The sequence below is a fragment of the Eucyclogobius newberryi genome, unplaced genomic scaffold (genome assembly GCF_026437365.1).
Source record: "Eucyclogobius newberryi isolate DKJ021-1_F unplaced genomic scaffold, fEucNew1.0.hap1 SCAF_1, whole genome shotgun sequence".
NCBI classification, from domain to species: Eukaryota; Metazoa; Chordata; class Actinopteri; order Gobiiformes; family Gobiidae; genus Eucyclogobius; species Eucyclogobius newberryi.
In genome coordinates this window covers 8,601,367-8,628,195 of record NW_027315723.1, presented here as the reverse complement: position 1 = coordinate 8,628,195, position 26,829 = coordinate 8,601,367, and the positions used below count along the sequence as shown (strand labels likewise).

The 26,829-nt window shown below is 38.3% G+C and overlaps 5 protein-coding genes and 1 long non-coding RNA gene across 6 annotated transcripts; all 6 read right to left on the bottom strand.

Annotated features, from left to right (window-relative positions):
* Positions 1–1,308: 1,308 nt before the first annotated feature.
* On the bottom strand, positions 1,309–2,935 carry LOC140364581 (uncharacterized). The gene is made up of 5 exons (XR_011927719.1): positions 2,898–2,935; positions 2,409–2,441; positions 2,009–2,177; positions 1,503–1,612; positions 1,309–1,411 (listed from the first exon to the last, which is right to left on the bottom strand). It is a non-coding gene; the product is annotated as an uncharacterized lncRNA (long non-coding RNA).
* Positions 2,936–4,937: 2,002 nt separating this feature from the next.
* LOC140362881 (uncharacterized) lies at positions 4,938–7,108 on the bottom strand. The gene is made up of 8 exons (XM_072449152.1): positions 7,060–7,108; positions 6,975–6,985; positions 6,848–6,881; positions 6,223–6,252; positions 5,957–6,125; positions 5,439–5,560; positions 5,185–5,359; positions 4,938–5,110 (listed from the first exon to the last, which is right to left on the bottom strand). The coding sequence occupies exons 1-8, from the start codon at positions 7,106–7,108 to the stop codon at positions 5,020–5,022; spliced, it is 681 nt and encodes a 226-aa protein (XP_072305253.1). The 3' UTR covers positions 4,938–5,019.
* Positions 7,109–8,877: 1,769 nt separating this feature from the next.
* On the bottom strand, positions 8,878–11,065 carry LOC140362873 (uncharacterized). Its single transcript, XM_072449140.1, has 8 exons — positions 11,017–11,065; positions 10,932–10,942; positions 10,805–10,838; positions 10,163–10,192; positions 9,897–10,065; positions 9,379–9,500; positions 9,125–9,299; positions 8,878–9,050 (listed from the first exon to the last, which is right to left on the bottom strand). The coding sequence occupies exons 1-8, from the start codon at positions 11,063–11,065 to the stop codon at positions 8,960–8,962; spliced, it is 681 nt and encodes a 226-aa protein (XP_072305241.1). The 3' UTR covers positions 8,878–8,959.
* Positions 11,066–12,843: 1,778 nt separating this feature from the next.
* Positions 12,844–18,572, bottom strand: LOC140362864 (mucin-5AC-like). Its single transcript, XM_072449127.1, has 8 exons — positions 18,542–18,572; positions 18,039–18,068; positions 17,773–17,941; positions 17,267–17,376; positions 13,863–14,031; positions 13,345–13,466; positions 13,091–13,265; positions 12,844–13,016 (listed from the first exon to the last, which is right to left on the bottom strand). Exons 1-8 carry the CDS (start codon positions 18,570–18,572, stop codon positions 12,926–12,928), a joined length of 897 nt encoding a protein of 298 aa, XP_072305228.1. The 3' UTR covers positions 12,844–12,925.
* Positions 18,573–20,692: 2,120 nt separating this feature from the next.
* Positions 20,693–22,834, bottom strand: LOC140362857 (uncharacterized). The gene is made up of 8 exons (XM_072449114.1): positions 22,786–22,834; positions 22,701–22,711; positions 22,574–22,607; positions 21,949–21,978; positions 21,683–21,851; positions 21,165–21,286; positions 20,911–21,085; positions 20,693–20,836 (listed from the first exon to the last, which is right to left on the bottom strand). Exons 1-8 carry the CDS (start codon positions 22,832–22,834, stop codon positions 20,746–20,748), a joined length of 681 nt encoding a protein of 226 aa, XP_072305215.1. The 3' UTR covers positions 20,693–20,745.
* Positions 22,835–24,642: 1,808 nt separating this feature from the next.
* Positions 24,643–26,607, bottom strand: LOC140362848 (cartilage intermediate layer protein 1-like). Its single transcript, XM_072449103.1, has 6 exons — positions 26,596–26,607; positions 25,897–25,951; positions 25,634–25,802; positions 25,115–25,236; positions 24,861–25,035; positions 24,643–24,786 (listed from the first exon to the last, which is right to left on the bottom strand). Exons 1-6 carry the CDS (start codon positions 26,605–26,607, stop codon positions 24,696–24,698), a joined length of 624 nt encoding a protein of 207 aa, XP_072305204.1. The 3' UTR covers positions 24,643–24,695.
* Between the last annotated feature and the right edge of the window lie 222 nt (positions 26,608–26,829).

The window sequence follows — 26,829 nt, the reverse complement described above, 5'->3', positions numbered from 1 at the left end:
TACTCTCTCCTAAATCCATTAATGCACCAGGATGCCGCCTTTTGCGTTCTAGGGGTTTTCAGGCAACTTGTGTATGTTGAATCACTTTCAACTGGGACTGTTTTAGATGATTTAGACTCTCCATCAGAAAGTGACTTAGGATCTTCAGAAACAGACAATGTGACATTGAGGAGTCGAGGAAAGAGGACAAGGAGCCAAGAGACCTCCTCCACACACTGTCCTCTGCTGGAATTGCAATCAAGAATGCTGTAAAACAAAAGCCAGGTGTTCAGTGGACATGGCCTCCTACTTCTGAGGAGTTTAATGTCACCAATATTCATAATGTTGTGCCTCAAGAACTTTTTGGATAGTGGGTGCATCAGAAGATCCAACTTTGGGCAAATTACAAGAAGTGTCAGGCCAGATTGAACTCAAGCTTCTGTCCATATACCAAGATATAGTCTATCTTGCTTCTGAGGATGATGAAACACTTTAGAAACAATGCCCTATTTGATCACAATTTACCCAGATCTTTTGTCCAGATACAGTTTTAATTTGATAGCATGATAGTTGTTATTTGTATCAATTAAGGGGCCTATGACGTCGAATCTGAAATGTAGCATGTAAAAATATGACATAATTTTGCACGTGCATGCACATTCAACCATTCATCAAACCCTGAGGATGTGAGACAGAACTCTACGCTGTTCTATTCTGTTTAGCTGTGCATATGACTGAAAGTATTTTTCCTGCAATCCTCTGTTTTAATGTCAATGTATATTTATGATGTATTTTTTTATCTGTTTGTGTTGTTATATGAATACATTTTTGAAGCACTTTCATTTACTTTCTATCAAAACTTGTATTGCCTTAAAGAATTCGGACACCGTGTCAACACAACTTTTTATTTATCTTCTATTAGTAAATGGTAACATTTATATAGCACTTTTTTAACCTAAAGGTACGCTTTAGAGCGCTTTACATAGTAGTCTTTAGTACAAAGCTTTAGTACATTAGTCTTCTCCAGTTCGAGCAAAAATAACAGACTTTGGAAGAAAGTCCTGTTCCCACACGGCCTCTCTGAGCTGGGCCTCAGTCGCAGCAGCAGCCGAAGCGCACCTTATAGTCCTTGCAGTACTGGCCCGGCTTATTCTTGCACACAAAGCCCTCAGTTGGATTAAAACTGTAAATGAAAGAACAGACAAATAATTAATTACAATAAACGACAATAAATAACAGATGACTGCAGTGACGTACACGAGGAAGTCTTGTCCAGTTGCAGTAGCTGGGACGTTTCCGCTCACTGTGACCACTTCGATGTACTCAGGCTTCTTGCAAATTTTTCCTGGGTATTGTTTCTGTAAAAGGCTCAAATTTTCCCAGTCTCCTGTTCCGCCGGGATTGTCACGGTCAAACCAGTCACTCCAACGCACTATAGGAAACGATCAATCAGTAAAGTAACTAAGTGAGTAGGTTATTGTGTTGGAACAACAGCACCAAGGTGACAGTACCTTCGACTGTACATTCTTCTGCACAGAAGGGGGAGTAGCAGCTGAAGCGGACACGATAGTCACTGCACTTTTTGTCTTTTTGGTCTGTATTTTTGCAGACAAAACCAGTATCTTTGTTCATCCTAAAAAAAATCATACACAACAGGCAAAGGTAAAGTCAGTCTGTTCCCTGGTTCAACCACCTTCTGGATATATGTTTGGAAATATATATCTTGGGCGTTTTTTTGGGCCACATTACAGCCCCTGTAAAAACTTCTTCTGTTGGTATCTTAGTTATTTCACATTATTTAAATATCTTTGCTCTATCCAGTCTATTCTTTTAATTAGGAATTTATTTCACCATTTTGTGTCAAATAATTATGTTAAAGTATAGGGAACCACGGCAAATGTGAGGGATGTAATTATTAATTTTTAGTATCATATATATTTTGTCTACACTTCAAAACGAATACATATATAAGTGTATCATTATCATATAAACAATAAATACAAAAATATAGATGTTCAGAGATACTCACTGAACCACGTCTCCTGCTGCAGCTGGAGTGAGTCCAGACAGAGTCCTGGCCTCGATGTCCACTGGTTTACTACAGATCTTTCCTGGATATTCATTACGGAGGTTAACCAGCAGTTCCCAGTCTCCAGTTCCTGAGGGGTCATCCCTGTCAAACCATTCAGTCCAACAGCCTGAGCAAAATACAGCAGGTTACTTTTAAAATACTTGGATTTTTATACATTTAAAAAATGTGAACTAGCATTTTTTTGTTTTATTTTTTATACTTACGTTCATTGGAGGGTTTGCTGATTTCAATAGCTGGAATAGAAACCACATGACAAATTAAAATGATTTTTAAAAATACATCCCTACAATGTTATATGTATATAATATATATGTATATATCTACTGGAAATACTCACGTAATGGCAAGAATGACGGTTGCAGGTTTCCAGCTGAAAGTAGCAATAATAGTATTTTTATTTTTTAAATTTATTTTCATCAGGTAAAACGGAATGTTGTGTATTTATTTTTTTGTTAAAATAATGTAACTTCCAAATAAAGTTTCTTAAGTAACAGTTATACGGCTATATTCTGCTAAAGGGGCATGATATTAAACATAGGTGAAAATCATAATAATTATGTCATTTCATATTTTGAATTTATTAGAATCAAAAATAGATATCTTTCCACAACTTGAACCATGGTCAGCTTTATTTATAGGACTAGGCAAATATGTTATATTATATGTTACGGGAGGTCTCTTTTGGCATAGTATTTAGTGCTTACCTAAAAATATGATCAACCAATCGTGCAGCATAATTCTCATATAATAATTATTTTTTCCATGCCAACTACTTCCACTGCTGTCAAAAATATCATAGTAAATAGTTCACCCACAGAAAACGTACCAGAAATGAGTCCAGCAATAATGGCAAGTCCCAGCTGTTGGTCCGAAAATACAAAATATTAGCATATCCATTTTGTTTTATAGTGCAATACTTATCTATACACACCAGTTTCCTCATTGTAGCATACAGTAGACAACCCTTTGGAAAAAAAAGACACCATATAGGAATTAAAAGAACACCAACAGCATATTCAGATTCAGTTCTCCACTCAACTGTTTGTTCAACCTTTACTTGAAAACTGTGACCTGAGACTGGATGCATCTTCTTATAACCACACCTGGAGCTCACTTACTGGCAACAGGAGCAGCAGCATTTTTTACAAGTCAGATTTAAGTATGATGGTCATCTCTAATGATTAGCATGTTTTCCTTTAATGCACAGGATGACCTGTCGCAATTGTCTTTAAAACTAAAAGATAAGAAAAAAAGGTCAAAAACTCAAGAATGCAAATTATGTGTGAATACTCAGCCCGGAATCTTAAGTGCTTTGAAGAGGATAAGGCCCTTTACCCCCAACGTCACTTACAGGACATGAGAGATGAACCCACAACAAGACTGAAGCTGGAGGCACACAAGCCATTTTAAAATGTTTCCACAATTTTAAGATGTGACACAAAGTGTGCAGAGCACCGACATATCAACAAAACGAAAAAGCTTTGATAAGCTGAAGAAATCCTCTGATTTAGAAAAAACTGACTTTTATAGGTATTTACAAATAAGGAGTTATTATGATCAAGAAATAAACCAAAAAAAACAGATAATTATAACACTCTGACTGAAATCTTTATTAAAGGCGTAATGGACGATGTTTCGCCGATTTGAGAATTCAAGCGGAAGTGCATACTCTCCCCGTGCGGATGCACACAACAGCCTCCAGGTTAGACGTGCGTTCGTTTTTTAGCGCGACGGATCGCATCGCATCTCTCGTCTCCTGTAGATTTCCGTCTCTTATGAGTCGCTCGAACTGTCTTTCTCTGTCTTCATTTTATTCCCACTGAGGGAAGTATATTATGATAGATCCATGCGCTTAGACACGCGGAAACATGCTGCTCTCCTGGGGACGAGCCGATGAGGCTGCAGGTGAGCAGTAGGTGCATCCTATGATTGATACGTGGCAGGACTAATCGGGAGTCCACGCCACGAGGAAATGAGACTCAGATTTGGGCCAAAAAATCGTCCATTCCATCTTTAAGAAATCTAAATCTGAACTTTCAAGGAGAGACATTTTGATATGATATAAATGCATTTCTAATCTGGACTATTACAGCGCTGGCATCCAAACAAATCCAAACGCCGTGGCAGGCTAAGACACAGGTATTAAACATTGAAGACGTGTCTCAGAACAATTGCACATGTAAATGGACACATGTTAGGTCTTTTATTTCTCTAAATGCAAAACAGAAGGCCGGAAGTTCCTTCAGTTTGATGACGATATGCATTGGCCAAACATCAATGCCTGAACTGGCAAATCTTTCTGGTGAGATGTAAAAGTGAGATGGTACGTGAGATGGTCAACAGAAAGTCATTAACCTCATGTTCACCCCGTCGCCGTTATCCAAGCCACTGACACACACACAGCAGGTGAGCGCGCTCACTAATAACCACACCACACCCACAGTGTCACCCCCAGACACGGCAGAGCCGTGCTCGTACCCACGTGCATGCACATTTAACCATTCATCAAACCCTGAGGATGTGAGACAGGCCTCTACGCTGTTCTATTCTGTTTAGCTGTGCATATGACTGAAAGTATTTTTCCTGCATTCCTGTTTTAATGTCAATGTATATGCATTTTTGTATCTGTGCACAGTGAAGGTGTGAGACCTGGCAATTGAGGGCCTGAGGAGAAAAGAGTAAGATTTGGCAACCTGTCATTTACTTTGTATCAAAACTTGTATTGCCTTAAAGAATTCAGACACCGTGTCAACACAACTTTTGATTTATTTTCTATTAGTAAATGGTAACATTTATATAGCACTTTTATAACCTCTAGGTACTCAAAGCGCTTTACATAGTAGTCTTTAGTACAAAGCTTTAGTACATTAGTCTTCTCCAGTTCGAGCAAAAATAACATAGACTTTGGAAGAAAGTCCTGTTCCCACACGGCCTCTCTGAGCTGGGCCTCAGTCGCAGCAGCAGCCGAAGCGCACCTTATAGTCCTTGCAGTACTGGCCCGGCTTATTCTTGCACACAAAGCCCTCAGTTGGATTAAAACTGTAAATGAAAGAACAGACAAATAATTAATTACAATAAACGACAATAAATAACAGATGACTGCAGTGACGTACACGAGGAAGTCTTGTCCAGTTGCAGTAGCTGGGACGTTTCCGCTCACTGTGACCACTTCGATGTACTCAGGCTTCTTGCAAATTTTTCCTGGGTATTGTTTCTGCAAAAGGCTCAAATTTTCCCAGTCTCCTGTTCCGCCGGGATTGTCACGGTCAAACCAGTCACTCCAACACACTATAGGAAACGATCAATCAGTAAAGTAACTAAGTGAGTAGGTTATTGTGTTGGAACAACAGCACCAAGGTGACAGTACCTTCGACTGTACATTCTTCTGCACAGAAGGGGGAGTAGCAGCTGAAGCGGACACGATAGTCACTGCACTTTTTGTCTTTTTGGTCTGTATCTTTGCAGACAAAACCAGTATCTTTGTTCATCCTAAACAAAATCATACACAACAGGCAAAGGTAAATTCAGTCTGTTCCCTGGTTCAACCACCTTCTGGATATATGTTTGGAATTAAATATCTTGGGCGTTTTTTTGGGCCACATTACAGCCCCTGTAAAAACTTCTTCTGTTGGTATCTTAGTTATTTCACATTATTTAAATATCTTTGCTCTATCCAGTCTATTCTTTTAATTAGGAATTTATTTCACCATTTTGGGTCAAATAATTATGTTAAAGTATAGGGAACCACGGCAAATGTGAGGGATGTAATTATTAATTTTTAGTAACATATATATTTTGTCTACACTTCAAAACGAATACATATATAAGTGTATCATTATCATATAAACAATAAATACAAAAATATAGATGTTCAGAGATACTCACTGAACCACGTCTCCTGCTGCAGCTGGAGTGAGTCCAGACAGAGTCCTGGCCTCGATGTCCACTGGTTTACTACAGATCTTTCCTGGATATTCATTACGGAGGTTAACCAGCAGCTCCCAGTCTCCAGTTCCTGAGGGGTCATCCCTGTCAAACCATTCAGTCCAACAGCCTGAGCAAAATACAGCAGGTTACTTTTAAAATACTTGGATTTTTATACATTTAAAAAATGTGAACTAGCATTTTTTTGTTTTATTTTTAATACTTACGTTCATTGGAGGGTTTGCTGATTTCAATAGCTGGAATAGAAACCACATGACCAATTGAAATGATTTTTAAAAATACATCCCTACAATGTTATGTATATATCTACTGGAAATACTCACGTAATGGCAAGAATGACGGTTGCAGGTTTCCAGCTGAAAGTAGCAATAATAGCATTTTTATTTTTTAAATTTATTTTCATCAGGTAAAACGGAATGTTGTGTATTTATTTTTTTGTTAAAATAATGTAACTTCCAAATAAAGTTTCTTAAGTAACAGTTATACGGCTATATTCTGCTAAAGGGGCATGATATTAAGTTGTATTTCCATCACAAAACATAGGTGAAAATCATAATAATGATGTCATTTCATATTTTGAATTTATTAGAATCAAAAATAGATATCTTTCCACAACTTGAACCATGGTCAGCTTTATTTATAGGACTAGGCAAATATGTTATATTATATGTTACGGGAGGTCTCTTTTGGCATAGTATTTAGTGCTTACCTAAAAATATGATCAACCAATCGTGCAGCATAATTCTCATATAATAATTATTTTTTCCATGCCAACTACTTCCACTGCTGTCAAAAATATCATAGTAAATAGTTCACCCACAGAAAACGTACCAGAAATGAGTCCAGCAATAATGGCAAGTCCCAGCTGTTGGTCCGAAAATACAAAATATTAGCATATCCATTTTGTTTTATAGTGAAATACTTATCTATACACACCAGTTCCGTCATTGTAGCATACAGTAGACAACCCTTTGGAAAAAAAAGACACCATATAGGAATTAAAAGAACACCAACAGCATATTCAGATTCAGTTCTCCACTCACCTGTTTGTTCAACCTTTACTTGAAAACTGTGACCTGAGACTGGATGCATCTTCTTATAACCACACCTGGAGCTCACTTACTGGCAACAGGAGCAGCAGCATTTTTTACAAGTCAGATTTAAGTATGATGGTCATCTCTAATGATTAGCATGTTTTCCTTTAATGCACAGGATGACCTGTCGCAATCGTCTATAAAACTAAAAGATAAGAAAAAAAGGTCAAAGACTCAAGAATACAAATTATGTGTGAATACTCAGCCCGGAATCTTAAGTGCTTTGAAGAGGATAAGGCCCTTTACCCCCAACATCACTTACAGGACATGAGAGATGAACCCACAACAAGACTGAAGCTGGAGGCACACAAGCCATTTTAAAATGTTTCCACAATTTTAAGATGTGACACAAAGTGTGCAGAGCACCGACATATCAACAAAACGAAAAAGCTTTGATAAGCTGAAGAAATCCTCTGATTTAGAAAAAACTGACTTTTATAGGTATTTACAAATAAGGAGTTATTATGATCAAGAAATAAACAGATAATTATAACACTCTGACTGAAATCTTTATTAAAGGCGTAATGGACGATGTTTCGCCGATTTGAGAACTCAAGCGGAAGTGCATACTCTCCCCGTGCGGATGCACACAACAGCCTCCAGGTTAGACGTGCGTTCGTTTTTTAGCGCGACGGATCGCATCGCATCTCTCGTCTCCTGTAGATTTCCGTCTCTTATGAGTCGCTCGAACTGTCTTTCTCTGTCTTCATTTTATTCCCACTGAGGGAAGTATATTATGATAGATCCATGCGCTTAGACACGCGGAAACATGCTGCTCTCCTGGGGACGAGCCGATGAGGCTGCAGGTGAGCAGTAGGTGCATCCTATGATTGATACGTGGCAGGACTAATCGGGAGTCCACGCCACGAGGAAATGAGACTCAGATTTGGGCCAAAAAATCGTCCATTCCATCTTTAAGAAATCTAAATCTGAACTTTCAAGGAGAGACATTTTGATATGATATAAATGCATTTCTAATCTGGACTATTACAGCGCTGGCATCCAAACAAATCCAAACGCCGTGGCAGGCTAAGACACAGGTATTAAACATTGAAGACGTGTCTCAGAACAATTGCACATGTAAATGGACACATGTTAGGTCTTTTATTTCTCTAAATGCAAAACAGAAGGCCGGAAGTTACTTCAGTTTGATGACGATATGCATTGGCCAAACATCGATGCCTGAACAGGCAAATCTTTCTGGTGAGATGTAAAAGTGAGATGGTACGTGACATGGTCAACAGAAAGTCATTAACCTCATGTTCACCCCGTCGCCGTTATCCAAGCCACTGACACACACACAGCAGGTGAGCGCGCTCACTAATAACCACACCACACCCACAGTGTCACCCCCAGACACGGCAGAGCCGTGCTCGTACCCACGTGCATGCACATTCAACCATTCATCAAACCCTGAGGATGTGAGACAGGCCTCTACGCTGTTCTATTCTATTTAGCTGTGCATATGACTGAAAGTATTTTTCCTGCATTCCTGTTTTAATGTCAATGTATATGCATTTTTGTATCTGTGCACAGTGAAGGTGTGAGACCTGGCAATTGAGGGCCTGAGGAGAAAAGAGTAAGATTTTGCAACCTATCATTTACTTTGTATCAAGACTTGTATTGCCTTAAAGAATTCAGACACCGTGTCAACACAACTTTTTATTTATTTTCTATTAGTAAATGGTAACATTTATATAGCACTTTTATAACCTCTAGGTACTCAAAGCGCTTTACATAGTAGTCTTTAGTACAAAGCTTTAGTACATTAGTCTTCTCCAGTTCGAGCAAAAATAACATAGACTTTGGAAGAAAGTCCTGTTCCCACACGGCCTCTCTGAGCTGGGCCTCAGTCGCAGCAGCAGCCGAAGCGCACCTTATAGTCCTTGCAGTACTGGCCCGGCTTATTCTTGCACACAAAGCCCTCAGTTGGATTAAAACTGTAAATGAAAGAACAGACAAATAATTAATTACAATAAACGACAATAAATAACAGATGACTGCAGTGACGTACATGAGGAAGTCTTGTCCAGTTGCAGTAGCTGGGACGTTTCCGCTCACTGTGACCACTTCGATGTACTCAGGCTTCTTGCAAATTTTTCCTGGGTATTGTTTCTGCAAAAGGCTCAAATTTTCCCAGTCTCCTGTTCCGCCGGGATTGTCACGGTCAAACCAGTCACTCCAACACACTATAGGAAACGATCAATCAGTAAAGTAACTAAGTGAGTAGGTTATTGTGTTGGAACAACAGCACCACGGTGACAGTACCTTCGACTGTACATTCTTCTGCACAGAAGGGGGAGTAGCAGCTGAAGCGGACACGATAGTCACTGCACTTTTTGTCTTTTTGGTCTGTATCTTTGCAGACAAAACCAGTATCTTTGTTCATCCTAAAAAAAATCAAACACAACAGGCAAAGGTAAATTCAGTCTGTTCCCTGGTTCAACCACCTTCTGGATATATGTTTGGAAATATATATCTTGGGCGTTTTTTTGGGCCACATTACAGCCCCTGTAAAAACTTCTTCTGTTGGTATCTTAGTTATTTCACATTATTTAAATATCTTTGCTCTATCCAGTCTATTCTTTTAATTAGGAATTTATTTCACCATTTTGGGTCAAATAATTATGTTAAAGTATAGGGAACCACGGCAAATGTGAGGGATGTAATTATTAATTTTTAGTAACATATATATTTTGTCTACACTTCAAAACGAATACATATATAAGTGTATCATTATCATATAAACAATAAATACAAAAATATAGATGTTCAGAGATACTCACTGAACCACGTCTCCTGCTGCAGCTGGAGTGAGTCCAGACAGAGTCCTGGCCTCGATGTCCACTGGTTTACTACAGATCTTTCCTGGATATTCATTACGGAGGTTAACCAGCAGTTCCCAGTCTCCAATTCCTGAGGGGTCATCCCTGTCAAACCATTCAGTCCAACAGCCTGAGCAAAATACAGCAGGTTATGTTTAAAATACTTGGATTTTTATACATTTAAAAAATGTGAACAAGCATTTTTTTGTTTTATTTTTAATACTTACGTTCATTGGAGGGTTTGCTGATTTCAATAGCTGGAATAGAAACCACATGACCAATTGAAATGATTTTTAAAAATACATCCCTACAATGTTATATGTATATAATATATATGTATATATCTACTGGAAATACTCACGTAATGGCAAGAATGACGGTTGCAGGTTTCCAGCTGAAAGTAGCAATAATAGCATTTTTATTTTTTAAATTTATTTTCATCAGGTAAAACGGAATGTTGTGTATTTATTTTTTTGTTAAAATAATGTAACTTCCAAATAAAGTTTCTTAAGTAACAGTTATACGGCTATATTCTGCTAAAGGGGCATGATATTAAGTTGTATTTCCATCACAAAACATAGGTGAAAATCATAATAATGATGTCATTTCATATTTTGAATTTATTAGAATCAAAAATAGATATCTTTCCACAACTTGAACCATGGTCAGCTTTATTTATAGGACTAGGCAAATATGTTATATTATATGTTACGGGAGGTCTCTTTTGGCATAGTATTTAGTGCTTACCTAAAAATATGATCAACCAATCGTGCAGCATAATTCTCATATAATAATTATTTTTTCCATGCCAACTACTTCCACTGCTGTCAAAAATATCATAGTAAATAGTTCACCCACAGAAAACGTACCAGAAATGAGTCCAGCAATAATGGCAAGTCCCAGCTGTTGGTCCGAAAATACAAAATATTAGCATATCCATTTTGTTTTATAGTGCAATACTTATCTATACACACCAGTTTCCTCATTGTAGCATACAGTAGACAACCCTTTGGAAAAAAAAGACACCATATAGGAATTAAAAGAACACCAACAGCATATTCAGATTCAGTTCTCCACTCACCTGTTTGTTCAACCTTTACTTGAAAACTGTGACCTGAGACTGGATGCATCTTCTTATAACCACACCTGGAGCTCACTTACTGGCAACAGGAGCAGCAGCATTTTTTACAAGTCAGATTTAAGTATGATGGTCATCTCTAATGATTAGCATGTTTTCCTTTAATGCACAGGATGACCTGTCGCAATCGTCTATAAAACTAAAAGATAAGAAAAAAAGGTCAAAGACTCAAGAATGCAAATTATGTGTGAATACTCAGCCCGGAATCTTAAGTGCTTTGAAGAGGATAAGGCCCTTTACCCCCAACATCACTTACAGGACATGAGAGATGAACCCACAACAAGACTGAAGCTGGAGGCACACAAGCCATTTTAAAATGTTTCCACAATTTTAAGATGTGACACAAAGTGTGCAGAGCACCGACATATCAACAAAACGAAAAAGCTTTGATAAGCTGAAGAAATCCTCTGATTTAGAAAAAAACTGACTTTTATAGGTATTTACAAATAAGGAGTTATTATGATCAAGAAATAAACCAAAAAAAACAGATAATTATAACACTCTGACTGAAATTTTTATTAAAGGCGTAATGGACGATGTTTCGCCGATTTGAGAACTCAAGCGGAAGTGCATACTCTCCCCGTGCGGATGCACACAACAGCCTCCAGGTTAGACGTGCGTTCGTTTTTTAGCGCGACGGATCGCATCGCATCTCTCGTCTCCTGTAGATTTCCGTCTCTTATGAGTCGCTCGAACTGTCTTTCTCTGTCTTCATTTTATTCCCACTGAGGGAAGTATATTATGATAGATCCATGCGCTTAGACACGCGGAAACATGCTGCTCTCCTGGGGACGAGCCGATGAGGCTGCAGGTGAGCAGTAGGTGCATCCTATGATTGATACGTGGCAGGACTAATCGGGAGTCCACGCCACGAGGAAATGAGACTCAGATTTGGGCCAAAAAATCGTCCATTCCATCTTTAAGAAATCTAAATCTGAACTTTCAAGGAGAGACATTTTGATATGATATAAATGCATTTCTAATCTGGACTATTACAGCGCTGGCATCCAAACAAATCCAAACGCCGTGGCAGGCTAAGACACAGGTATTAAACATTGAAGACGTGTCTCAGAACAATTGCACATGTAAATGGACACATGTTAGGTCTTTTATTTCTCTAAATGCAAAACAGAAGGCCGGAAGTTACTTCAGTTTGATGACGATATGCATTGGCCAAACATCGATGCCTGAACAGGCAAATCTTTCTGGTGAGATGTAAAAGTGAGATGGTACGTGACATGGTCAACAGAAAGTCATTAACCTCATGTTCACCCCGTCGCCGTTATCCAAGCCACTGACACACACACAGCAGGTGAGCGCGCTCACTAATAACCACACCACACCCACAGTGTCACCCCCAGACACGGCAGAGCCGTGCTCGTACCCACGTGCATGCACATTCAACCATTCATCAAACCCTGAGGATGAGACAGGCCTCTACGCTGTTCTATTCTATTTAGCTGTGCATATGACTGAAAGTATTTTTCCTGCATTCCTGTTTTAATGTCAATGTATATGCATTTTTGTATCTGTGCACAGTGAAGGTGTGAGACCTGGCAATTGAGGGCCTGAGGAGAAAAGAGTAAGATTTTGCAACCTATCATTTACTTTGTATCAAAACTTGTATTGCCTTAAAGAATTCAGACACCGTGTCAACACAACTTTTTATTTATTTTCTATTAGTAAATGGTAACATTTATATAGCACTTTTATAACCTCTAGGTACTCAAAGCGCTTTACATAGTAGTCTTTAGTACAAAGCTTTAGTACATTAGTCTTCTCCAGTTCGAGCAAAAATAACATAGACTTTGGAAGAAAGTCCTGTTCCCACACGGCCTCTCTGAGCTGGGCCTCAGTCGCAGCAGCAGCCGAAGCGCACCTTATAGTCCTTGCAGTACTGGCCCGGCTTATTCTTGCACACAAAGCCCTCAGTTGGATTAAAACTGTAAATGAAAGAACAGACAAATAATTAATTACAATAAACGACAATAAATAACAGATGACTGCAGTGACGTACACGAGGAAGTCTTGTCCAGTTGCAGTAGCTGGGACGTTTCCGCTCACTGTGACCACTTCGATGTACTCAGGCTTCTTGCAAATTTTTCCTGGGTATTGTTTCTGCAAAAGGCTCAAATTTTCCCAGTCTCCTGTTCCGCCGGGATTGTCACGGTCAAACCAGTCACTCCAACACACTATAGGAAACGATCAATCAGTAAAGTAACTAAGTGAGTAGGTTATTGTGTTGGAACAACAGCACCACGGTGACAGTACCTTCGACTGTACATTCTTCTGCACAGAAGGGGGAGTAGCAGCTGAAGCGGACACGATAGTCACTGCACTTTTTGTCTTTTTGGTCTGTATCTTTGCAGACAAAACCAGTATCTTTGTTCATCCTAAAAAAAATGAAACACAACAGGCAAAGGTAAATTCAGTCTGTTCCCTGGTTCAACCACCTTCTGGATATATGTTTGGAAATATATATCTTGGGCGTTTTTTTGGGCCACATTACAGCCCCTGTAAAAACTTCTTCTGTTGGTATCTTAGTTATTTCACATTATTTAAATATCTTTGCTCTATCCAGTCTATTCTTTTAATTAGGAATTTATTTCACCATTTTGGGTCAAATAATTACGTTAAAGTATAGGGAACCACGGCAAATGTGAGGGATGTAATTATTAATTTTTAGTAACATATATATTTTGTCTACACTTTAAAACAAATACATATATAAGTGTATCATTATCATATAAACAATAAATACAAAAATATAGATGTTCAGAGATACTCACTGAACCACGTCTCCTGCTGCAGCTGGAGTGAGTCCAGACAGAGTCCTGGCCTCGATGTCCACTGGTTTACTACAGATCTTTCCTGGATATTCATTACGGAGGTTAACCAGCAGTTCCCAGTCTCCAGTTCCTGAGGGGTCATCCCTGTCAAACCATTCAGTCCAACAGCCTGAGCAAAATACAGCAGGTTATGTTTAAAATACTTGGATTTTTATACATTTAAAAAATGTGAACAAGCATTTTTTTGTTTTATTTTTAATACTTACGTTCATTGGAGGGTTTGCTGATTTCAATAGCTGGAATAGAAACCACATGACCAATTGAAATGATTTTTAAAAATACATCCCTACAATGTTATGTATATATCTACTGGAAATACTCACGTAATGGCAAGAATGACGGTTGCAGGTTTCCAGCTGAAAGTAGCAATAATAGCATTTTTATTTTTTAAATTTATTTTCATCAGGTAAAACGGAATGTTGTGTATTTTTTTTTTTGTTAAAATAATGTAACTTCCAAATAAAGTTTCTTAAGTAACAGTTATACGGCTATATTCTGCTAAAGGGGCATGATATTAAGTTGTATTTCCATCACAAAACATAGGTGAAAATCATAATAATTATGTCATTTCATATTTTGAATTTATTAGAATCAAAAATAGATATCTTTCCACAACTTGAACCATGGTCAGCTTTATTTATAGGACTAGGCAAATATGTTATATTATATGTTACGGGAGGTCTCTTTTGGCATAGTATTTAGTGCTTACCTAAAAATATGATCAACCAATCGTGCAGCATAATTCTCATATAATAATTATTTTTTCCATGCCAACTACTTCCACTGCTGTCAAAAATATCATAGTAAATAGTTCACCCACAGAAAACGTACCAGAAATGAGTCCAGCAATAATGGCAAGTCCCAGCTGTTGGTCCGAAAATACAAAATATTAGCATATCCATTTTGTTTTATAGTGCAATACTTATCTATACACACCAGTTTCCTCATTGTAGCATACAGTAGACAACCCTTTGGAAAAAAAGACACCATATAGGAATTAAAAGAACACCAACAGCATATTCAGATTCAGTTCTCCACTCACCTGTTTGTTCAACCTTTACTTGAAAACTGTGACCTGAGCTCACTTACTGGCAACAGGAGCAGCAGCATTTTTTACAAGTCAGATTTAAGTATGATGGTCATCTCTAATGATTAGCATGTTTTCCTTTAATGCACAGGATGACCTGTCGCAATCGTCTATAAAACTAAAAGATAAGAAAAAAAGGTCAAAGACTCAAGAATGCAAATTATGTGTGAATACTCAGCCCGGAATCTTAAGTGCTTTGAAGAGGATAAGGCCCTTTACCCCCAACATCACTTACAGGACATGAGAGATGAACCCACAACAAGACTGAAGCTGGAGGCACACAAGCCATTTTAAAATGTTTCCACAATTTTAAGATGTGACACAAAGTGTGCAGAGCACCGACATATCAACAAAACGAAAAAGCTTTGATAAGCTGAAGAAATCCTCTGATTTAGAAAAAACTGACTTTTATAGGTATTTACAAATAAGGAGTTATTATGATCAAGAAATAAACCAAAAAAACAGATAATTATAACACTCTGACTGAAATTTTTATTAAAGGCGTAATGGACGATGTTTCGCCGATTTGAGAATTCAAGCGGAAGTGCATACTCTCCCCGTGCGGATGCACACAACAGCCTCCAGGTTAGACGTGCGTTAGTTTTTTAGCGCGACGGATCGCATCGCATCTCTCGTCTCCTGTAGATTTCCGTCTCTTATGAGTCGCTCGAACTGTCTTTCTCTGTCTTCATTTTATTCCCACTGAGGGAAGTATATTATGATAGATCCATGCGCTTAGACACGCGGAAACATGCTGCTCTCCTGGGGACGAGCCGATGAGGCTGCAGGTGAGCAGTAGGTGCATCCTATGATTGATACGTGGCAGGACTAATCGGGAGTCCACGCCACGAGGAAATGAGACTCAGATTTGGGCCAAAAAATCGTCCATTCCATCTTTAAGAAATCTAAATCTGAACTTTCAAGGAGAGACATTTTGATATGATATAAATGCATTTCTAATCTGGACTATTACAGCGCTGGCATCCAAACAAATCCAAACACCGTGGCAGGCTAAGACACAGGTATTAAACATTGAAGACGTGTCTCAGAACAATTGCACATGTAAATGGACACATGTTAGGTCTTTTATTTCTCTAAATGCAAAACAGAAGGCCGGAAGTTCCTTCAGTTTGATGACGATATGCATTGGCCAAACATCGATGCCTGAACTGGCAAATCTTTCTGGTGAGATGTAAAAGTGAGATGGTACATGACATGGTCAACAGAAAGTCATTAACCTCATGTTCACCCCGTCGCCGTTATCCAAGCCACTGACACACACACAGCAGGTGAGCGCGCTCACTAATAACCACACCCACAGTGTCACCCCCAGACACGGCAGAGCCGTGCTCGTACCCACGTGCATGCACATTCAACCATTCATCAAACCCTGAGGATGTGAGACAGGCCTCTACGCTGTTCTATTCTATTTAGCTGTGCATATGACTGAAAGTATTTTTCCTGCATTCCTGTTTTAATGTCAATGTATATGCATTTTTGTATCTGTGCACAGTGAAGGTGTGAGACCTGGCAATTGAGGGCCTGAGGAGATAAGAGTAAGATTTGGCAACCTATCATTTACTTTGTATTAAAACTTGTATTGCCTTAAAGAATTCAGACACCGTGTCAACACAACTTTTTATTTATTTTCTATTAGTAAATGGTAACATTTATATAGCACTTTTATAACCTCTAGGTACTCAAAGCGCTTTACATAGTAGTCTTTAGTACAAAGCTTTAGTACATTAGTCTTCTCCAGTTCGAGCAAAAATAACATAGACTTTGGAAGAAAGTCCTGTTCCCACACGGCCTCTCTGAGCTGGGCCTCAGTCGCAGCAGCAGCCAAAGCGCACCTTATAGTCCTTGCAGTACTGGCCCGGCTTATTCTTGCACACAAAGCCCTCAGTTGGATTAAAACTGTAAATGAAAGAACAGACAAATAATTAATTACAATAAACGACAATAAATAACAGATGACTGCAGTGACGTACACGAGGAAGTCTTGTCCAGTTGCAGTAGCTGGGACGTTTCCGCTCACTGTGACCACTTCGATGTACTCAGGCTTCTTGCAAATTTTTCCTGGGTATTGTTTCTGCAAAAGGCTCAAATTTTCCCAGTCTCCTGTTCCGCCGGGATTGTCACGGTCAAACCAGTCACTCCAACACACTATAGGAAACGATCAATCAGTAAAGTAACTAAGTGAGTAGGTTATTGTGTTGGAACAACAGCACCAAGGTGACAGTACCTTCGACTGTACATTCTTCTGCACAGAAGGGGGAGTAGCAGCTGAAGCGGACACGATAGTCACTGCACTTTTTGTCTTTTTGGTCTGTATCTTTGCAGACAAAACCAGTATCTTTGTTCATCCTAAAAAAAATGAAACACAACAGGCAAAGGTAAATTCAGTCTGTTCCCTGGTTCAACCACCTTCTGGATATATGTTTGGAAATATATATCTTGGGCGTTTTTTTGGGCCACATTACAGCCCCTGTAAAAACTTCTTCTGTTGGTATCTTAGTTATTTCACATTATTTAAATATCTTTGCTCTATCCAGTCTATTCTTTTAATTAGGAATTTATTTCACCATTTTGGGTCAAATAATTATGTTAAAGTATAGGGAACCACGGCAAATGTGAGGGATGTAATTATTAATTTTTAGTAACATATATATTTTGTCTACACTTCAAAACGAATACATATATAAGTGTATCATTATCATATAAACAATAAATACAAAAATATAGATGTTCAGAGATACTCACTGAACCACGTCTCCTGCTGCAGCTGGAGTGAGTCCAGACAGAGTCCTGGCCTCGATGTCCACTGGTTTACTACAGATCTTTCCTGGATATTCATTACGGAGGTTAACCAGCAGCTCCCAGTCTCCAGTTCCTGAGGGGTCATCCCTGTCAAACCATTCAGTCCAACAGCCTGAGCAAAATACAGCAGGTTATGTTTAAAATACTTGGATTTTTATACATTTAAAAAATGTGAACAAGCATTTTTTTGTTTTATTTTTAATACTTACGTTCATTGGAGGGTTTGCTGATTTCAATAGCTGGAATAGAAACCACATGACCAATTGAAATGATTTTTAAAAATACATCCCTACAATGTTATGTATATATCTACTGGAAATACTCACGTAATGGCAAGAATGACGGTTGCAGGTTTCCAGCTGAAAGTAGCAATAATAGCATTTTTATTTTTTAAATTTATTTTCATCAGGTAAAACGGAATGTTGTGTATTTTTTTTTTTGTTAAAATAATGTAACTTCCAAATAAAGTTTCTTAAGTAACAGTTATACGGCTATATTCTGCTAAAGGGGCATGATATTAAGTTGTATTTCCATCACAAAACATAGGTGAAAATCATAATAATTATGTCATTTCATATTTTGAATTTATTAGAATCAAAAATAGATATCTTTCCACAACTTGAACCATGGTCAGCTTTATTTATAGGACTAGGCAAATATGTTATATTATATGTTACGGGAGGTCTCTTTTGGCATAGTATTTAGTGCTTACCTAAAAATATGATCAACCAATCGTGCAGCATAATTCTCATATAATAATTATTTTTTCCATGCCAACTACTTCCACTGCTGTCAAAAATATCATAGTAAATAGTTCACCCACAGAAAACGTACCAGAAATGAGTCCAGCAATAATGGCAAGTCCCAGCTGTTGGTCCGAAAATACAAAATATTAGCATATCCATTTTGTTTTATAGTGCAATACTTATCTATACACACCAGTTTCCTCATTGTAGCATACAGTAGACAACCCTTTGGAAAAAAAGACACCATATAGGAATTAAAAGAACACCAACAGCATATTCAGATTCAGTTCTCCACTCACCTGTTTGTTCAACCTTTACTTGAAAACTGTGACCTGAGCTCACTTACTGGCAACAGGAGCAGCAGCATTTTTTACAAGTCAGATTTAAGTATGATGGTCATCTCTAATGATTAGCATGTTTTCCTTTAATGCACAGGATGACCTGTCGCAATCGTCTATAAAACTAAAAGATAAGAAAAAAAGGTCAAAGACTCAAGAATGCAAATTATGTGTGAATACTCAGCCCGGAATCTTAAGTGCTTTGAAGAGGATAAGGCCCTTTACCCCCAACATCACTTACAGGACATGAGAGATGAACCCACAACAAGACTGAAGCTGGAGGCACACAAGCCATTTTAAAATGTTTCCACAATTTTAAGATGTGACACAAAGTGTGCAGAGCACCGACATATCAACAAAACGAAAAAGCTTTGATAAGCTGAAGAAATCCTCTGATTTAGAAAAAACTGACTTTTATAGGTATTTACAAATAAGGAGTTATTATGATCAAGAAATAAACCAAAAAAACAGATAATTATAACACTCTGACTGAAATTTTTATTAAAGGCGTAATGGACGATGTTTCGCCGATTTGAGAATTCAAGCGGAAGTGCATACTCTCCCCGTGCGGATGCACACAACAGCCTCCAGGTTAGACGTGCGTTAGTTTTTTAGCGCGACGGATCGCATCGCATCTCTCGTCTCCTGTAGATTTCCGTCTCTTATGAGTCGCTCGAACTGTCTTTCTCTGTCTTCATTTTATTCCCACTGAGGGAAGTATATTATGATAGATCCATGCGCTTAGACACGCGGAAACATGCTGCTCTCCTGGGGACGAGCCGATGAGGCTGCAGGTGAGCAGTAGGTGCATCCTATGATTGATACGTGGCAGGACTAATCGGGAGTCCACGCCACGAGGAAATGAGACTCAGATTTGGGCCAAAAAATCGTCCATTCCATCTTTAAGAAATCTAAATCTGAACTTTCAAGGAGAGACATTTTGATATGATATAAATGCATTTCTAATCTGGACTATTACAGCGCTGGCATCCAAACAAATCCAAACACCGTGGCAGGCTAAGACACAGGTATTAAACATTGAAGACGTGTCTCAGAACAATTGCACATGTAAATGGACACATGTTAGGTCTTTTATTTCTCTAAATGCAAAACAGAAGGCCGGAAGTTCCTTCAGTTTGATGACGATATGCATTGGCCAAACATCGATGCCTGAACTGGCAAATCTTTCTGGTGAGATGTAAAAGTGAGATGGTACATGACATGGTCAACAGAAAGTCATTAACCTCATGTTCACCCCGTCGCCGTTATCCAAGCCACTGACACACACACAGCAGGTGAGCGCGCTCACTAATAACCACACCCACAGTGTCACCCCCAGACACGGCAGAGCCGTGCTCGTACCCACGTGCATGCACATTCAACCATTCATCAAACCCTGAGGATGTGAGACAGGCCTCTACGCTGTTCTATTCTATTTAGCTGTGCATATGACTGAAAGTATTTTTCCTGCATTCCTGTTTTAATGTCAATGTATATGCATTTTTGTATCTGTGCACAGTGAAGGTGTGAGACCTGGCAATTGAGGGCCTGAGGAGATAAGAGTAAGATTTGGCAACCTATCATTTACTTTGTATTAAAACTTGTATTGCCTTAAAGAATTCAGACACCGTGTCAACACAACTTTTTATTTATTTTCTATTAGTAAATGGTAACATTTATATAGCACTTTTATAACCTCTAGGTACTCAAAGCGCTTTACATAGTAGTCTTTAGTACAAAGCTTTAGTACATTAGTCTTCTCCAGTTCGAGCAAAAATAACATAGACTTTGGAAGAAAGTCCTGTTCCCACACGGCCTCTCTGAGCTGGGCCTCAGTCGCAGCAGCAGCCAAAGCGCACCTTATAGTCCTTGCAGTACTGGCCCGGCTTATTCTTGCACACAAAGCCCTCAGTTGGATTAAAACTGTAAATGAAAGAACAGACAAATAATTAATTACAATAAACGACAATAAATAACAGATGACTGCAGTGACGTACACGAGGAAGTCTTGTCCAGTTGCAGTAGCTGGGACGTTTCCGCTCACTGTGACCACTTCGATGTACTCAGGCTTCTTGCAAATTTTTCCTGGGTATTGTTTCTGCAAAAGGCTCAAATTTTCCCAGTCTCCTGTTCCGCCGGGATTGTCACGGTCAAACCAGTCACTCCAACACACTATAGGAAACGATCAATCAGTAAAGTAACTAAGTGAGTAGGTTATTGTGTTGGAACAACAGCACCAAGGTGACAGTACCTTCGACTGTACATTCTTCTGCACAGAAGGGGGAGTAGCAGCTGAAGCGGACACGATAGTCACTGCACTTTTTGTCTTTTTGGTCTGTATCTTTGCAGACAAAACCAGTATCTTTGTTCATCCTAAAAAAAATGAAACACAACAGGCAAAGGTAAATTCAGTCTGTTCCCTGGTTCAACCACCTTCTGGATATATGTTTGGAAATATATATCTTGGGCGTTTTTTTGGGCCACATTACAGCCCCTGTAAAAACTTCTTCTGTTGGTATCTTAGTTATTTCACATTATTTAAATATCTTTGCTCTATCCAGTCTATTCTTTTAATTAGGAATTTATTTCACCATTTTGGGTCAAATAATTATGTTAAAGTATAGGGAACCACGGCAAATGTGAGGGATGTAATTATTAATTTTTAGTAACATATATATTTTGTCTACACTTCAAAACGAATACATATATAAGTGTATCATTATCATATAAACAATAAATACAAAAATATAGATGTTCAGAGATACTCACTGAACCACGTCTCCTGCTGCAGCTGGAGTGAGTCCAGACAGAGTCCTGGCCTCGATGTCCACTGGTTTACTACAGATCTTTCCTGGATATTCATTACGGAGGTTAACCAGCAGCTCCCAGTCTCCAGTTCCTGAGGGGTCATCCCTGTCAAACCATTCAGTCCAACAGCCTGAGCAAAATACAGCAGGTTATGTTTAAAATACTTGGATTTTTATACATTTAAAAAATGTGAACAAGCATTTTTTTGTTTTATTTTTAATACTTACGTTCATTGGAGGGTTTGCTGATTTCAATAGCTGGAATAGAAACCACATGACCAATTGAAATGATTTTTAAAAATACATCCCTACAATGTTATGTATATATCTACTGGAAATACTCACGTAATGGCAAGAATGACGGTTGCAGGTTTCCAGCTGAAAGTAGCAATAATAGCATTTTTATTTTTTAAATTTATTTTCATCAGGTAAAACGGAATGTTGTGTATTTATTTTTTTGTTAAAATAATGTAACTTCCAAATAAAGTTTCTTAAGTAACAGTTATACGGCTATATTCTGCTAAAGGGGCATGATATTAAGTTGTATTTCCATCACAAAACATAGGTGAAAATCATAATAATTATGTCATTTCATATTTTGAATTTATTAGAATCAAAAATAGATATCTTTCCACAACTTGAACCATGGTCAGCTTTATTTATAGGACTAGGCAAATATGTTATATTATATGTTACGGGAGGTCTCTTTTGGCATAGTATTTAGTGCTTACCTAAAAATATGATCAACCAATCGTGCAGCATAATTCTCATATAATAATTATTTTTTCCATGCCAACTACTTCCACTGCTGTCAAAAATATCATAGTAAATAGTTCACCCACAGAAAACGTACCAGAAATGAGTCCAGCAATAATGGCAAGTCCCAGCTGTTGGTCCGAAAATACAAAATATTAGCATATCCATTTTGTTTTATAGTGCAATACTTATCTATACACACCAGTTTCCTCATTGTAGCATACAGTAGACAACCCTTTGGAAAAAAAAGACACCATATAGGAATTAAAAGAACACCAACAGCATATTCAGATTCAGTTCTCCACTCACCTGTTTGTTCAACCTTTACTTGAAAACTGTGACCTGAGACTGGATGCATCTTCTTATAACCACACCTGGAGCTCACTTACTGGCAACAGGAGCAGCAGCATTTTTTACAAGTCAGATTTAAGTATGATGGTCATCTCTAATGATTAGCATGTTTTCCTTTAATGCACAGGATGACCTGTCGCAATCGTCTATAAAACTAAAAGATAAGAAAAAAAGGTCAAAGACTCAAGAATGCAAATTATGTGTGAATACTCAGCCCGGAATCTTAAGTGCTTTGAAGAGGATAAGGCCCTTTACCCCCAACATCACTTACAGGACATGAGAGATGAACCCACAACAAGACTGAAGCTGGAGGCACACAAGCCATTTTAAAATGTTTCCACAATTTTAAGATGTGACACAAAGTGTGCAGAGCACCGACATATCAACAAAACGAAAAAGCTTTGATAAGCTGAAGAAATCCTCTGATTTAGAAAAAACTGACTTTTATAGGTATTTACAAATAAGGAGTTATTATGATCAAGAAATAAACCAAAAAAAACTGATAATTATAACACTCTGACTGAAATCTTTATTAAAGGCGTAATGGACGATGTTTCGCCGATTTGAGAACTCAAGCGGAAGTGCATACTCTCCCCGTGCGGATGCACACAACAGCCTCCAGGTTAGACGTGCGTTCGTTTTTTAGCGCGACGGATCGCATCGCATCTCTCGTCTCCTGTAGATTTCCGTCTCTTATGAGTCGCTCGAACTGTCTTTCTCTGTCTTCATTTTATTCCCACTGAGGGAAGTATATTATGATAGATCCATGCGCTTAGACACGCGGAAACATGCTGCTCTCCTGGGGACGAGCCGATGAGGCTGCAGGTGAGCAGTAGGTGCATCCTATGATTGATACGTGGCAGGACTAATCGGGAGTCCACGCCACGAGGAAATGAGACTCAGATTTGGGCCAAAAAATCGTCCATTCCATCTTTAAGAAATCTAAATCTGAACTTTCAAGGAGAGACATTTTGATATGATATAAATGCATTTCTAATCTGGACTATTACAGCGCTGGCATCCAAACAAATCCAAACGCCGTGGCAGGCTAAGACACAGGTATTAAACATTGAAGACGTGTCTCAGAACAATTGCACATGTAAATGGACACATGTTAGGTCTTTTATTTCTCTAAATGCAAAACAGAAGGCCGGAAGTTACTTCAGTTTGATGACGATATGCATTGGCCAAACATCGATGCCTGAACAGGCAAATCTTTCTGGTGAGATGTAAAAGTGAGATGGTACGTGACATGGTCAACAGAAAGTCATTAACCTCATGTTCACCCCGTCGCCGTTATCCAAGCCACTGACACACACACAGCAGGTGAGCGCGCTCACTAATAACCACACCACACCCACAGTGTCACCCCCAGACACGGCAGAGCCGTGCTCGTACCCACGTGCATGCACATTTAACCATTCATCAAACCCTGAGGATGTGAGACAGGCCTCTACGCTGTTCTATTCTATTTAGCTGTGCATATGACTGAAAGTATTTTTCCTGCATTCCTGTTTTAATGTTAATGTATATGCATTTTTGTATCTGTGCACAGTGAAGGTGTGAGACCTGGCAATTGAGGGCCTGAGGAGATAAGAGTAAGATTTGGCAACCTATCATTTACTTTGTATTAAAACTTGTATTGCCTTAAAGAATTCAGACACCGTGTCAACACAACTTTTTATTTATTTTCTATTAGTAAATGGTAACATTTATATAGCACTTTTATAACCTCTAGGTACTCAAAGCGCTTTACATAGTAGTCTTTAGTACAAAGCTTTAGTACATTAGTCTTCTCCAGTTCGAGCAAAAATAACATAGACTTTGGAAGAAAGTCCTGTTCCCACACGGCCTCTCTGAGCTGGGCCTCAGTCGCAGCAGCAGCCAAAGCGCACCTTATAGTCCTTGCAGTACTGGCCCGGCTTATTCTTGCACACAAAGCCCTCAGTTGGATTAAAACTGTAAATGAAAGAACAGACAAATAATTAATTACAATAAACGACAATAAATAACAGATGACTGCAGTGACGTACACGAGGAAGTCTTGTCCAGTTGCAGTAGCTGGGACGTTTCCGCTCACTGTGACCACTTCGATGTACTCAGGCTTCTTGCAAATTTTTCCTGGGTATTGTTTCTGCAAAAGGCTCAAATTTTCCCAGTCTCCTGTTCCGCCGGGATTGTCACGGTCAAACCAGTCACTCCAACACACTATAGGAAACGATCAATCAGTAAAGTAACTAAGTGAGTAGGTTATTGTGTTGGAACAACAGCACCAAGGTGACAGTACCTTCGACTGTACATTCTTCTGCACAGAAGGGGGAGTAGCAGCTGAAGCGGACACGATAGTCACTGCACTTTTTGTCTTTTTGGTCTGTATCTTTGCAGACAAAACCAGTATCTTTGTTCATCCTAAAAAAAAATCATACACAACAGGCAAAGGTAAATTCAGTCTGTTCCCTGGTTCAACCACCTTCTGGATATATGTTTGGAAATAAATATCTTGGGCGTTTTTTTGGGCCACATTACAGCCCCTGTAAAAACTTCTTCTGTTGGTATCTTAGTTATTTCACATTATTTAAATATCTTTGCTCTATCCAGTCTATTCTTTTAATTAGGAATTTATTTCACCATTTTGGGTCAAATAATTACGTTAAAGTATAGGGAACCACGGCAAATGTGAGGGATGTAATTATTAATTTTTAGTAACATATATATTTTGTCTACACTTCAAAACGAATACATATATAAGTGTATCATTATCATATAAACAATAAATACAAAAATATAGATGTTCAGAGATACTCACTGAACCACGTCTCCTGCTGCAGCTGGAGTGAGTCCAGACAGAGTCCTGGCCTCGATGTCCACTGGTTTGCTACAGATCTTTCCTGGATATTCATTACGGAGGTTAACCAGCAGTTCCCAGTCTCCAGTTCCTGAGGGGTCATCCCTGTCAAACCATTCAGTCCAACAGCCTGAGCAAAATACAGCAGGTTATGTTTAAAATACTTGGATTTTTATACATTTAAAAAATGTGAACAAGAGTTTGTTTTATTTTCTAACACTTACGTTCATTAGAGGGTTTGCTGATTTCAATTGCTGGATTAGAAACCAGAGTTAATGACTAATTAGAATGAGTTGTCAAAATACATCCCTACAATGTTATATATACGTCGACTGGAAATACTTACGAAATGGCAAGAATGACGATTTCAGGCTTCCAACTAAAAATGACAATAATAATATTAATAATAATAGTGTGTATGTGTATGTGTATGTGTGTATATATATATATGCATATATATATATATAAATATATATATATAAAATAATATAATATAATTTCACCAGGTTAAACCAAACACATTCTTATCATTATTTAACATATTACATAAGTATTTATTTCTAACTTATTTTTGATGTTGCGTTGTGTATATTTTTTTGCTCAAATAATATAACTTCCAAATAATGTTACTCAAGTAACAGGTCTCTTTTGGCATATTATGGAGAGCAAAAATATGATCAATCAATCAATCAATCAATCAATCAATCCTGGTGCATAATTCTCATTTTATAATGATTATGTCCAGGCCAATTACTACTGCTGTCAAATATATCATAGTAAAATAGTTAAGACAGTTGCCCAAAGTAATAGAAACATACCAGAAATGAGTCCAGCAATAATGGCAACTCCCAGCTGTTAGTCAGAAAATACAGTATATTAGCATATTCATTTAATTTTATTGTGCAATACTTATCTATACACACCAGTTTCCTCATTGTGGCATACAGTAGTAACCCCTTTGAAAAAAGACATCATATTGAAATATAGAAATTCAAATCAAATCTTCAAATTTTCTGAAATAATGCTTACCAAAATAAAGTGAAGAGTGTGTTTCAAAGTGTTGGTGGTAAATATTCAAGCTCAGGCTGTTATCTCCCTCTTTTATACTGTTCTCTGACCCAACCTTGTGCAATGTGTCTACCTTTAATGGGACAGAA